At 36.6% G+C, this 14,581-nt stretch overlaps 1 protein-coding gene across 1 annotated transcript; it reads right to left on the bottom strand.

Annotated features, from left to right (window-relative positions):
- Nucleotides 1-3: 3 nt before the first annotated feature.
- Nucleotides 4-14,004, bottom strand: LOC112468765. The gene is made up of 8 exons (XM_025038108.1): nucleotides 13,123-14,004; nucleotides 9,922-10,430; nucleotides 9,258-9,458; nucleotides 2,006-2,430; nucleotides 1,535-1,905; nucleotides 1,194-1,413; nucleotides 896-1,115; nucleotides 4-725 (listed from the first exon to the last, which is right to left on the bottom strand). The coding sequence occupies exons 1-8, from the start codon at nucleotides 14,002-14,004 to the stop codon at nucleotides 419-421; spliced, it is 3,135 nt and encodes a 1,044-aa protein (XP_024893876.1). The 3' UTR covers nucleotides 4-418.
- Between the last annotated feature and the right edge of the window lie 577 nt (nucleotides 14,005-14,581).

Raw genomic sequence — 14,581 nt, 5'->3', positions numbered from 1 at the left:
TTGTTCTTTTTTCAAATCTTTTATTAGTCTTCTCTTACTTTTTATATCTCGTAATTCTATGAGTACGCGCAAATGAGCATAATAGACTTCGGGATGTAATTTTGTGCGTTTACAAAATTCATTTCACTCAACGCATCAAGTTTTATATTCACGTTCTTCTCTATACCGAAATTTACCCTCTCTCACTTACCCCGACTTCCATGTTTCTCTATTTTTCGTATAAATGAGCATTGTAAAATTCACATGCAAATGCTCGAGGGATAAAAGAGGTACACTTCCATGACCATTTCGCATAGTTTGGGCATTTTGAAAACAATTCTATCGCTAAACCAAATTATGCTCAAGCTCATATACAGACGAATATAGGGGAAAAAAAGTTAATAATGGCTTAAATGTTTTTTAAATTTATACAATTTCATTACGCCAATTTTTTCTTTCTATACGATTGTATCTTTTTATGTATTATGCAATGGTTCATATGAATTGTATATAACTGCTTTGAAACCCATCCTACAATGCATAAAATAACGCATAAAACTAAAAATGATGTTATCGTCAAGAATACAATGATATCTAAATCGAATTGCTGATACCACGCGGTATCGACTCCATTGAAACGTAAATGAGGTGCGCCATTGTGACGCATTACAAACTCAATCCACCATATAACATTCTCTAAGCTATCATAAGGCTTGTCCTTTGTGAGAGCACGTAGCGCCAACATCCTATCTTTGTACCTGCAAACAGTGCACCAAATATATACATATATGCATGTTAGTTATTATATGTAAATATCACTATCGTCTCTCTATCCACATTACGATTACGAGACGATTACTATCGTACATACATACAGTATACGGGCGCGTGTACTAATAATTGACATCGTAATTACCCTTTATCATCGGCGACTTCCAGTATAGCGTCGTGCAATTCCGACGTCGTAAGCTGGACTATGTCTAGGTATCTTGCAACTCCCAGAGAAACCATTTTCGTAACTTGGTACACCTGATCGAAGACAAACGGTAGTCCTAAGAGCGGGACGGCATAATGAACCGCTTCTTCGGTACTCTGCAGTCCGCCTTGATAAATGAAGAGCTTGATGTTCGGATGAGCTGAAATAAGGACAAGGAAACGATTAATAATCCCGGTATTAATTTTTATAAAATGCCGGCTTGTCTGTTTTAATTTACCCAGCACGCCCTGTTGTGGGGTCCATTTCGAGATAAAAACGTTGGGAGGAACGTGAAAGCTATCATTCTCGAATTTCCACAGTACTTTATACGGCAAATTGGAAAAAGCGTTCGCAAAGACCTCCAGTATTTTCTTCGGCAATAATTTGCTTTTCGTGTTTGATCCCAGACTCATATAAACGAAACCATTTGTCGCATTGTCCAGGAAATCTTTTAAATCCTGTAGACAGTAAATTTTATGAAGATATATTTTTCTTAATTGTGTTTAATGCGTTAAAAGCGTGCAAGATTGATTGATATGAAATAGAATTTTAATACTAATAATTATTATAAAGTCTTACTTTTGGTAACGACGGTGGCGTCTTTGCGATGTGCAATCCGCTGAAGTGAACGATATTAGGTATTTCGGGTCTGGCGTATGCAAGCAAAGGTTCTTGATTGATCAAGATGAGACTCATATTCTTCTCAACGTCGGTGATATGCGGTATATCATTACCGAAATACTTTTCGGCGATCTTTTGTTGTTTGTTCGCGAAATTATTAAACCATGAATATATGTTCCACCAAGTATTTATGAAATTCACCAATCGCCTCCAAAATGGTTTATCTAATCCTGCGAAACTTTCAAGCTCCCAATTCGAGGGGTGCGATGGGAGCACGGGACTACCGTGAGTGAAACGATGACAGTTTTGCAAGTCCATAGACATGATACCTGAGGTTATAAAACTCGTTGAGTAACACCGTTCGTATAGCTGTTACATAATACACGACATGATTAAGTATAATAACGGCATAATTTTATTTAACCTCACCTATTAAAGGTGCATTAAATCTGTGCGCCAGCATGTAGGTTGCAGGAGTCATAATCATCTCCGCTATTACCGCGTCAAATTGCACATCGGTTCCATTTTTATGATATTCCACGAGATCAGGATGGCTGAGGACTTCCTCCGCGATATTATGACCCAGTGTTAGTAACCTCGTTTTTAATCCTGCCAATTGTGTGAGATTCCAACGGGTCTGACTTATATCAGTGTCATCAACTTTTTCATATATAAAACCGAAGTCTATTTCCGTATAGTTGGTCACGCTAGTATCATTTAAAATATTAGGAGTCAATGTTACTATCTCGTGTCCCCGCTTATTCAAAGCAAGACATATTGCCCGAAATACTATCTGATGACTGTAGGATGGAGTTGGAGTAATGATCAATAGCCTTTTGCTGCATGCTAGATTACTCGTAATCAAAATCCATAGAATCGTAATAATTGGTGAGATACCAACAATCAGTCTCATCCTGTAGAACAAGAAAAACACTGATTATACATATATATTTAATTTTTGGCTACTATAATATATATGTACATACTATATGCATGCCGACAAAGCACAATAAATTTATTTTACACTTGGAAAATTGTAAAATAAGTATTATATGTGTGCGAATTAAATAATATTTTTATATTAAATAATATTTTTGTTTTCTGACATAATCTTTTGAAATAATATAAAATCAATTTTTGTATGGAAAGATCAGATCACGAAAATTAATACAAATATCGACATTACAATAATTAATGTCTTTTTTACATATTGTGTATACAATACACGCGTAAAATTACATTTCCTTTTTGTATAAAAGAAGAAATATTAGTTTGATTATTTATATTCTATAAAGCACTCGACTAAATCAGATTATACGTTGTTAAAAGACACAAGTTATTTTAATTATCCTATAAAGCACTCGATTAAACTAGATTATATGTACTTACGTTATTAATAAGATATATAGATTATTGTAATTATCCTCCGCAGTAGGATCACTAATATTCAATAACGACAATGTGGTGCACGGTTTTGCCCGAAGAAGAGATGTGCTCAGACTGAACTTTGTAAAACGCACGAATGGCGTTATGTAGATTCCGTCGAAGTGGAATGTTTTCGTATTTTCGTCTTAATTTATGTTGTTGCGCGGCAAGTATTAACGGCATGAATATTAATAATAGGATGTATACATATATTGAGAAATTTATAGAAGAATTATAGAAGAAGAATGTGATATTAAAACCAGATAACTCAACTTTAGAATAATTACTTGCAAAGAAAACTTCAAGGAGAACTTCAATACTAAATAATGTCGTCTGAAAGCTTTCTAAGCTTATCTAAGGAATAATATTCCTTACAATTAGATAAGCTTACACTGAGAAATCCATTTTGTTGAATCAACTATAGCCTTGGTTGAATATGAGCAAACAAATTCTTTAATTAATATAACACAAAATTTGGTTAACGTAATAAAAATTTTTTAACATAACTAAATTTTTTGTTAGAATTATATAATTACATTATATAATTACAAGCTTAGATTGTCATATAACAAGCATAAGTTATAGTCTTTCCTATGATTATTGTATTACGTCATTATATAATTGCATAATTATACATAATTTTTTTTAGACAATGCATATAACTTGTGACTAACATTGTAAGTAAAAAAACGTGTAACTGGTCAACGTGATATTTTGCATTTTTCTCTTTTCCAATTTTGTAAAACAAAATTTTATGCATTATTCTTTTGTGTTGCATGAAATACTAGTATTTAAACTCTTGACTCTTTCCGTTTCAAATATAAAAATAACTTGATATTTCGAATTTTATTACTATACAAGCGTATATAACCAAAACATAAAAAAAATGAAAAAATTATATATCAAATGTCTCGTCTTTGCTACTATTTTAAATGTAATATAAATTAATAAATGTGATATAACATTATTGCGACTATTTTTACTACAAATACACGTATACTCTCTAAATTTGAATGAGTCACTGAAATGGCATACTTTAGACTGATATCAGTGAATGATAGTCACTGATGCGTTTAATGATAAGTAAAGCAACTTCAGTGACTTTTTACTGGTTCAGATTTAGTATGTGACGTGATAAGAATACTATATGTAAGCATAATTCGTGACCATTTAAGAGGTTTTTACGACGCAAATATATTTTTATTTTTTTAGTTATTTTTGAAATGTGAACAACTGAATTAGTAACAAATGCATAATAGCGGCAATTGATAACATTTTCTACAACTTTTCTGTGATAGATAAAAATACACAATTGTGCTTATGTCGATTGTATATTCGATTATATATTTAATTATGAAGCTGAACTTATTGGAATTACGTCAATTTTAATGAATTTCAATTTCGATTTAATAAGTTCCGTCTTTTTGAATCCAGGCTGCTTGCATTTTTCACATCTAGACTTCAATATATCACAACGAAAAAGAGCAAACGAAGTAGGAGAAGGGTAGCGAACTGCGAGACAGCGAAATCCAATTCTTTTACCGATTAATATTGTCTGTTGCATCTGAAAACATGGCGAACATGGTGCATCGGTAGTATCTATATATATTCGACGCGTGAAAGGAAAGACTGATTTGTCCGTAGATCGGGATTTATTTGTCAATTTACAACACTTATCTGTAATATTTATTATACCAAAGTTTGATAGTAACAGCATTGAAATTAAAAATACGATTTGAGAAAAGACAAAATATTATGATGCTGTTTCGTTCCGTCTCGCATAATGCCGTTTTTAAGTATTTAAAAGATCAAGGTTGGTGCGATGACTTCAAGGTTGATCGGATTTTAATTCAGTTCGTATCTACGAATTAAGAATAATGGAATCGCGCTTAATACTGCCACTGAAATTATGCACAGTTATACACATATATGAATTAATTTAACGACTAATTTAAGCTGTAAGCAAATCGCATATAAACTAATCGCAGCATACACATATGATTCATTATTATGTAAGAATTTGTTAATATATTTAGAGAAAGGTTTTTCTGTAATTATTATGAGATATATATATATAACCGGTATTAATTGTTACCTCGTAAGCTAGCGCCAGACTACGCGCGTATTCGCAATTCGTGATTCGTAATTCGTAATTCGTAATTTGTTAACACTAGCAAGTAATGAATCTTCCCGAATATCCAACGAATCTCTACGAATTACGAATCGCGCATAGTCTGGTCCTAGCTGTACGCGGAATGCGTTTTGTGCGTTTTTTCTCCGTATATAATACTTCCATGCACGTATATAATATTTCGAAAAATTATCGAATGTTTGAAATTGCCGTCTATAAAGTAAAAAACGTAATGCGAAAGATTGCGCGGACTGGAAGGATATATTGAAAACGATATTCGTGAGTAACTTATACGTTTCCACGATATTGATTAGAAATAAACGCTGGTTAATATGATTGAATCCCGTTTAAAAGTTAGACTAGAAAGTACCGAGACGTGTGATGGAGATATTGCAGCTACGGAATCCTTGATAGAGACTAACGCCGACACAAACGGTTACAATCGCGAAAGAAGTAAGACTGGAAGTCTCATATCGAACTATTTCAATTCAGCGAACACACAATTGCTGCGATTAGTGAAATTACTCGAAGTGGTGTTTACGATAACGCATAGTTTCGTGTACAGACGTACCTACTCGTATGTGCACGCGCTGTATGCAGATTAAGTTGACTTTATCTGAGAGTCTAGCTGAATGTTGACTGCAATAGTACGTATTACGTCGCGAAACTGTTTCTCTTGTATCGTTGCCCGGGTTCACAAGTCGATGATTAAATCGATGTCGATCATAATTTTTCGGACCGTTTGATTTGATAACGACTAGATTCTCTATTGATCTTTGAACGAGGATCGACACTGTATCAACGCTAGATTGATGTTACAACCAATGATAGATCAGGAAGATATCTCTTCAATATCATATTAATATTTAGTTGATATATGAGTAATATCTAGTAGATATTCCATTGTAGGTAGATGGTGTACCGTAAGGGCCCATGCACAATGAGAGGAATAAAGAACAAGGAATATATAAAAATTCATAGTCGCATCTTATTTGAATACAGTCTCTTGAAATATATGGTAACAGATCCGCATAATATTTTGTCGATCACTTATCGACGTATAGTCGACATCTATAGAAGTATACATATCGATTTGACATATAGAAGATATCGTATAAGTGTCGATCAATTATTGGGGATTTAGTTGATGTGTAGTAGATATCATATTCAAGTCAAGTCGATATATGGAGAAGTTAATCAACTTCAGTATATGATATCAATTGAATGATGACTAGATCGTCGACATCTACATAATATTTTCCAGATATTGCGATAAAATCTTCAAAATATTAAATTGATTATTGATTTGCATATGATCTCAACTTAATTTCAATATGATATTCACCAGATTCTTCATCGACTTATGAACCCGGGATGTCAACGAAAATTCAGAATATTAATCTAAAATATCAGGGAAAAAATAGTCTGTTAAACAGCAAGAGTTTGCTATAGGTAGCAATTAAGAAAATACATGAATCTAACCATCAGAATCTGCGTTCAGATATACTCAAATTTACTTTTTAGTTCCATAGATAGGGATTTGGCACACGTGTATAATGGCATGACAATACAAGGACGAGTTTATCGCCGTAATGGTCAGTGGAAAACGTTTATCTTTAGTCGATGCACGAGCGCTCGGCACGCATCGAGCACGTGTATTAAATGCATTTCTAGTGCACGTCAAATAAAAATCGAATCGAGCTTGGTACGTGATCGGATGACTGCGGAACCAAACAGAGACGATGGGAATCTTTTCTCGACCAAGACAACGACGGTCTTTCCGCTAACTCACCCCGCACAGTTTCTTAACTGTAATTTCAACTCGATAGTTGCCACGGTATTACGAAACTGCGCGTAGCTCCCTACCTCCATTAATCATTACGGCTCCGGGATCGGCCCGAGATCGTTTTTGAGAGGTCCGAACAGTTTCTACTTGAATTGTAATCTGTCTTGGCCATGTCCTATCCATTTCTTAGCCTCTGACAAGGGCGCGTGTTAATGCGAATATGGATTATCGTGAACATGCCAACAGAGAATACTGGCTAATTTGCAAGGTTTATATTTATGCTTACTATACATATATATAGATTTAATTTAGTAAAAATAATGTTATATTTGACAAAATGTTTTTTTCATACATATATAGATGCGCTTAGATGAGAATACATTTGAAATAAAAATCTTATACATAATAGCATTATGAGATATTTAGATCTTTCAAAAATTCCAATTTTTATATAAATTCTGACTTAAAAATCGAAATGTTACGTAAGAAACTGGTCTGACAAGAAATCTGGGACGAGAATCACCTCCGGCGCTTTCCTTTTTATCAGCAATTTATCCGTTTTATCTCCATTTAATGCTGAAGGCAATTTATGATACAATCGTGGAAGATTTAATTTTATAACGATTAATGCAGTGAACGATAATTACGAAACTCAATCTCAAATAGAAACAAATTGTTGTGGCGACCTCATCATATGCATTATAGGAAACGAATTTGTCTGTACGAGGATGATGATGTATCTAACTTTCATGAATTCTTAACAAATTATGTTGTAGGCATTTTGTATTATGATAATACGTTATCGTTTACAATATCGCGAATGTATTGGAGAGCTTGGTGGAAACAAGTTTCTATTTAAGTTAGAAATTAGCAAAATAATTTTAAAAGTAAATATTACTTTTAAAAGCAGTTTTGTTTAATAAGCTATCACAGTTGTATTGTATTTATGAACTTTCCAATTTGTTTTCTTTACTTAGATTAACAATCCAAGTTTTGTATTACGCGTTTACGTTGACAATTGAAAGGTATAAATTGTAACTTTTTAAGTATAATCGAACATAACTGTGAAATATACAAAAACGATCAGATAATAGCAGATTCTCTGTATAATTTAGATTTTTTATACAATATACTTTTATGAATTTCTTATAATCATATGTTTAGTTCATAATTTTTTTTACGATTAGTCATGAGAATGTATGAAAAACTTATGCAATTGGTTATTATAAGTTAAACGAAACATTTATGAATATTGCATTGTCTAAACATTTTTTTTCATTTTTTTTTATTGGTTTGTTATTGTTGTTCGGAGTTTGAGGATAATATTTTGGTTTACTTATTTTACGTAGGTTTAGTAACAACAGATCATGGATGATCAATGTCTGTCCTAAATTGTTTCACAAATGAGTTAACGTAATTGACGATAGATTATCCCAGGCCGCGACAATTCGATTATCATTTTCAAACACACTTCAGTTTTACCTTGCGTACACACGATAGAATTCGTTCCACAGATCATTAGTGTTTTATGACGGTAGTTTATCGGTGAATGGCCTAGTCCTGTTTGGCAGGCAATTACGGATTCTATGGAATCCCCTTCTCGGGAAGACTCGATAGACGTTCCAGACGCAAAAGAGAATCCGTCTCTTTCCGCTTAAATTTGGGAACCGAGTACGGTACACTCGCAACTCCGAGCAATCGTAATTTCGCAGGCAGCAGAAGTTTAGCCGCCGGGCTTTCGTTCGAGAGGTAGAGCTTAGAAGTCAAATATCGGGAATTTCATTTGCGCGCCGCTATGTATTATTCAATCGTACTCAAAGGAGTTTCCTCGCGGGATAAGCTACCGTTGAACTCATCAATCACTGTTCTCGGCTCTGACAGACTATTCCAATAAGCTCAACTGTCGGGATTAGTACTTGTGAAATCGATGTATGTCATCAAAGTGAAGAAAAACTTTGTTTTAGACTACGGAGGCATAGGTATACTGGCGCTTTATTGTCACGATGTACCTTTTTATTATAATTTATTTTCTATTTGTTTCAATATCGCAAAAATAGAGAATACATACGTACGTAATTAACTACCGGATTATAAACATTTACTTTAGCAATTTGATATCGTACGAAGAAAGTACATTATACTTAAAATGTATAAATTTCCTTACAAATTATTCTCACAATGCGACTAGGGCACAAGACACAAAAGGCTAGGTTTATGATATGAACATATACACAGTATGACATTTCTATAAAATATTTATTAACGTTTTATTGATGAGGCGACTAAAGCTTATGCAGATATAATTGTTAAGGCATTATTAGCTATTTTTTTTAGATATTTTTGGCGCTGATGTTATTTTGCATTTGTTGTAAGGTGGACAATAATCCTTGCAAAATGTAACTTGATCAATGTAAATCTGCACTTCGGTATGTGGCTCCTTAATATGCTTAAAAACGAGTTTGCCATTCTTTACATATTCATGAAAAGGTATTGTGCATACTCGTTTCCATCCAAAACCTTCCGCGATCTGTGCGATATATCTGTAATGGATGCGATAGGCTATCAGACTTCAGATTAATATCTGTGTGAATCTGTCAATTTAATTTTGTATGTACGTTGCGATCCTATTCGCGTAACGTATGACTGCAAGGAGACGATAGATAATGTTTTGTATCGAATAACACGCTCATACACGCTGAGAAATGCTTCAAATCATCGCATGCTATGATAATCCTAATTAATGCGATCGTTATTCTTTTAATACGACACGAAGCCATACGTCAGCTGTCTCGAGCTCTCCAGGCAGTTTGAATTACAAGGTAACAGTTACGCTGAACGTGTGATATACGGACGGATATAGTCGGGCAATCTTTCTCGTTGACGCAACCCGTCGCGAAAATTACTCAAGATTCCGCCGAGGCGAGCGAACCGCGCCGAAACGACTCGCATTCCTTACGCGCCTGTAGCCTAACCAGAATTCCACGGTCAGCCAGTTGGACTCACCTATTACTGCAGTCAACACGGAACAATCGATAGCCACAATCGCGCGCAAGATACCAGCTATCTAGCACGAGCTTTCTAGCAATACCCCGGTTCCGGAAGTCCGGCCTGACCGCGAGATAGCTGCACTCGAAGATCTTGAGAACGCAATAGCGCTCCCAGAGATTCGGCTTGCTGGTCACGTAAGCCTCGAACTCGATCACGTCGCGGGTCGGTCCGCATTCGCAACATCTAGCGAACTCGACGAACTTGTCGGGATCCCAAGGACAGGAGCCACCGTTCACCGCGGCACCTACAATACAATTGTCCTCTCCCTCAGCAATTATCGTCATACCCTCTCGGAGCTCATTGTACATAAGTTTTAGCAATGACGGCGCGGGCTCCTGTTCGTCCAAACCAATGTTCACCATGGTTGGGTCATCCTTATAGAACGCATCGCTCATGAAAGTCATCACTCTGTCGTAGTCCACCGGAAAAGCTAGTCGTGTCTTGTAAATTGTATCTGGTGGATTCTATTACATATATATATGTTTATGTACATGTATATATAATATGAAATTTTGCTTTTATAGTAAATAATAAATCAGACATAAAGAATTTGAGTATTTAGCCTTTTCAATGAGTATCTTGTAGAAAATGTAAAACTAGCACTCGTAGAATTTAACTTACAATTTATTTTACAGATTAAGCAAATGTTTGTTAAAATTTGCATTATAGCGTATACTGTCATTTATATGACATTTTTATGAAATATAGATTTCTCATGAAGCACACTTACGGTATAATTTCGCTTCGCAATGCGCAAATAATATTCTCGATTTCTAAATATGCTAAGGTGCGATTCGTATATCATGCATCTTGCAACTGGGCAAATCAATCTTGACAAAATCGATATCATATTTTTGCCACACGGTGACCTCTCTTAAAATATATACTCCGTAAATGCCTACTCCGTTTGGCAACTCTTTATTAAATTATGCAACACACCTCGTATCTGTATACATTCCACAATAGATTTGCCGAATTGACGTCAATTGATATTTTACGTGTGATTTTCCATTTTCCTTATTTTTAGGTTCGTTTATTTATGTATGATATGAAATATAATACGAGCGGCATATAAAGCCGAAAGCCCTTTATTTAGATTCTTTTGGCACGTTAATAATAAATGATAACTCGTGAGACTACACGTGTTTGATGATAAATTAAATATATTATTTACGTTTCTTTGCTTATTCTCTACGATATACTCCACGCTGACCACGCTTTTCTGTCACTTTTTTTTTAATGATAATTGCGTACTTCATGTTATTCACAAATTGCGAAACAAACGCCTCCAGAATATGGTTTTTGGTAGACTTTTCCTGCTGTTTCACTGCTAAGGTTTTTCTCACAGTGAAGATAAACGGGTGACAATAAACTATCGCGGAAAAGCGATCAGATCCCCGAAATCAGGCGTTCTCGGAGAATCGCACGAGCGCATCGGACGTGCGACGGTCAAATAAAAAGGAAGGAGAACAAGATACGAAGCGAACGTCCGCTTTCGAAGGATTGGAGATTATCAGAAGATAAATTGCATTTCTTCTCGGGGTAAAACGTCGCCGTCGAGGCAAACTGTCAGATCTACTTCTTTGACGTAAATTATCCGAGAGCTGACGTTCGTTACGTACGCGTCGAGGTTTCGCGAGAACATTTATCGAACTACGAACAAAATACCGAAATAAAACAATTTATGTAATTAGATAACGTTCATTGTTACTTTGTTTGAATTTCACGTCAAATTCTACAGAAATTCAATGCAACAGTTAAAGGAGAACGGGTTCGCGTTTTACTTCCATTAAGAAGCATTCCGGGCGGTAAAACTTAACGCCGGCGTTCCGCAGTTTCTGGAAGACCTGGTCGGACGATAACTCAAACACGGCTCTATTCATTCATGGCCGTTGTACGAAGTGATATGGGTGGCAGCCTGCAGAGCGGCATCTGATTTATGTATTCGCGCCGCGTTCCACCGCTTCCGATATACATGCACCTTTATATACACCGTGTACATAAACCGGCAGATACATATAATACAAGCATCGCGTGCGTGCACGTATATATACGCATCGACGGCGGCGTGTGTATGAAAGGGTCGTAGCTACGCGCGAATATACACACGTACGTATATAAGGTGGTACTCGCAGATACGTATGCGAGGACGGTAGGTGCTGCGGCTTATTGTTGATGAATGCGGGGAACCCGAGCTCACTGAGCCACGAAGGGGATGCGGGCTTTATACATATATCGTATAGTCAGACTACAGCGGAGTTGGTACGAGACCGATAGGTATACGTTACCGAAGTGGAATGCCCTCGCGGACCCCGGTGTGCGCTCGCCCGCAATGAGAATGTGAGGGAAATACAACGACTCGTATATGTATCAATTATGTGCCTTGATTTTCATTTCGCGGCAGGACCACTCGCGAAAGATTGCAATTTATCGGCACAATAATGCGAGTATTGTTTAATATCCATTAACCGTCCGCTGGGCCGAATGCGATTATCGTTGAGTCATGTTCGATCATCAGTATCGGTTGCGTAAATAAAACTGGGATCGCTGCGTTATGATAAATTTGAGAAAGCAGAAAATTAAAATTGTCGAGTCTCCAATTATGATTGCCAATTAAAAAAATTTTATGTCTAGATAAAAAATCGGCAAAATAATAAATGTAATAAAAACATTATCGAGCTAGGAAAAGAAATTATAAAACTGCGGTAATATTAAAATAACAAATAATATGTTTGTCTTTAATCGATTTATTGTAAAAAATCAACTGAGTAAATATAAAAATGATAGAAAGAACAGAATTTACGTTTATATAATTTTATATATTTTACTAAACGCACAACGTGTGTGTGCAAATATGAAAAATATGAGGTAAAATACGATAAATGCATGCGCATTAAATATTTGAATAATGTACATTTGTCCGAATATTTTTGTATTTATCTCTGAATTAACGACTACAATTGTAACTCACGCGGGTATCATATATGTTAACTTGGGCCGTCGCGTCGTTGCTGAAAGCAAACTTTCAACCTTTCGTTAAGCCTGTCTGCTTTATGAATCCACTCAAGTTCCCGAGGAGTCCGTCTTAGAGTGACCTTGGGCTTCTCGGTTGTCTCTCGTCTTTTCTTCGAACTTCCTCCGCTAGTTGGCTTCCACCTCGAATCTGGAACCATTAGTCTTGCCTTTCGCGTATTTGCCTTCAGCAGCGGCGTGTTTTTCGCCGTATCGACCGTGCTTCTCAAAGTGTCCACCCTGACGCCCGTTACTGTAGAAATCAGCGTCCTTTTTGAACTCATCTTTATGATAAACGTTGCGATATCCGGCGGTGTTACGAGCCTTCTCACGACTATCTCTGACCTCGTGGGTAGCTCCGTTCTTTTTCACGACTTCTTCTTTATGATTCTTCGCACGATCCTCGTTTTTGGAATGGCTCTCACTCGTGCCGGCGTCTTCGGCATGCTCCGTCTTCTCGTTCTCCTTTCTCGTGTCGCCCTTTGCACCTACTTCGAAAACGACGAGGCTGTCGGTACCGCGATCATCTCTTGCGACTTGCGTCTCGTGCTTCGACGCGGCGTAATGTGCGTCGTTATCTCGATTAAATCCGCCGGATTTACCGGAGTTCCCGTCGTCCGTCACCGAAGCTCTTAATGTCGCACTTTTGCGACCTTTTAATCTGGTTTGCGGTTTCGCAAACGCAAACTCCATGTGGGTGACCCCAGGCGACTTCACGCCCTTATAACCAACCGGTAACATTTCCGCTTCAGGTTCTATAATCAAGGGTAGCAAGACCGGGTTGCTCTTTGCCCTCGTAACGATCGCTCTCATCGTCGACGGCCCTTTCTCCTCAAACTCTTCACTATCTTCGAGGATCTCAAACAATTTAGTCGCGGATACCTGCTCCTCGAAGCCATAGCCATTAGCTATTGATTTTGGATTGAACGTGCTGCTAATGTACATCTCGTTAAGTCGGTCCCTCGACGGATACGCGCAAACGCAGAGCACGGCGCAAGCGGCATACCATCCTGCATAGATCTTCATTTGTTTTGTGGAAGTCCCCGTTGTTTAGCAGCCCGGGTAGTCCAATTTAGTCCACGAATTTGTTCGAATCTACTTCGGTAAATAGACCAGGCACGAGACAGAGGGACTTTTAATGTGGCAACGCGCCGGCATGTACTGTAATAATCGCGCAATAATACCAGCTCTTTTATATTGCACGACAATCGCTCGGCCGAACCGAAGACCATCGATTTCACATGGCCTTAGCGTATCTAGCGTAGCGTATAGCCACAATTCAAGATCAACGGCGGTTTACGGTACTATAGTCAATCAGTGATGCAAAGTAAACTCGTGGGATTAGATCGCAGTTTCAGAGAGCAGAAATGTTGTGAAATACTAGATATTCCTTCACTGTTGGAAAATTTATGTTAAATATAACGTAAATTGTATGTCCAAAATGGTCCACTCAAATTTTTGGGTTAATTTAACATAATATGGATGTGTCAAATGGTAACACCGATATTATGTTAAAATATTTCAACAGAAAAGAAATGTAATTCTGATCGTAATTTGACGTTAATTATGTGTAGGTATACAATTAACATAACTTTTATGTTGA

Source organism: Temnothorax curvispinosus, unplaced genomic scaffold, assembly GCF_003070985.1.
Source record: "Temnothorax curvispinosus isolate PA1 unplaced genomic scaffold, ASM307098v1 QBEX01001970.1, whole genome shotgun sequence".
NCBI lineage: Eukaryota > Metazoa > Arthropoda > Insecta > Hymenoptera > Formicidae > Temnothorax > Temnothorax curvispinosus.
This window is presented reverse-complemented; position numbering and strand designations above follow the sequence as displayed.

What these genes read in the sequence shown, in the direction of transcription:
- LOC112468765 (XM_025038108.1), bottom strand. Translation starts at nt 14,004, where the DNA reads ATGAAGATCTATGCAGGATGGTATGCCGCTTGCGCCGTGCTCTGCGTT. An exon ending in CGCCACCGTCGTTACCAAAA is followed by an intron (nt 1,414 to 1,534) that starts GTAAGACTTTAT and finishes TACTGTCTACAG; the next exon opens with GATTTAAAAGATTTCCTGGA. An exon ending in CCCACAACAGGGCGTGCTGG is followed by an intron (nt 1,116 to 1,193) that starts GTAAATTAAAAC and finishes TCCTTATTTCAG; the next exon opens with CTCATCCGAACATCAAGCTC.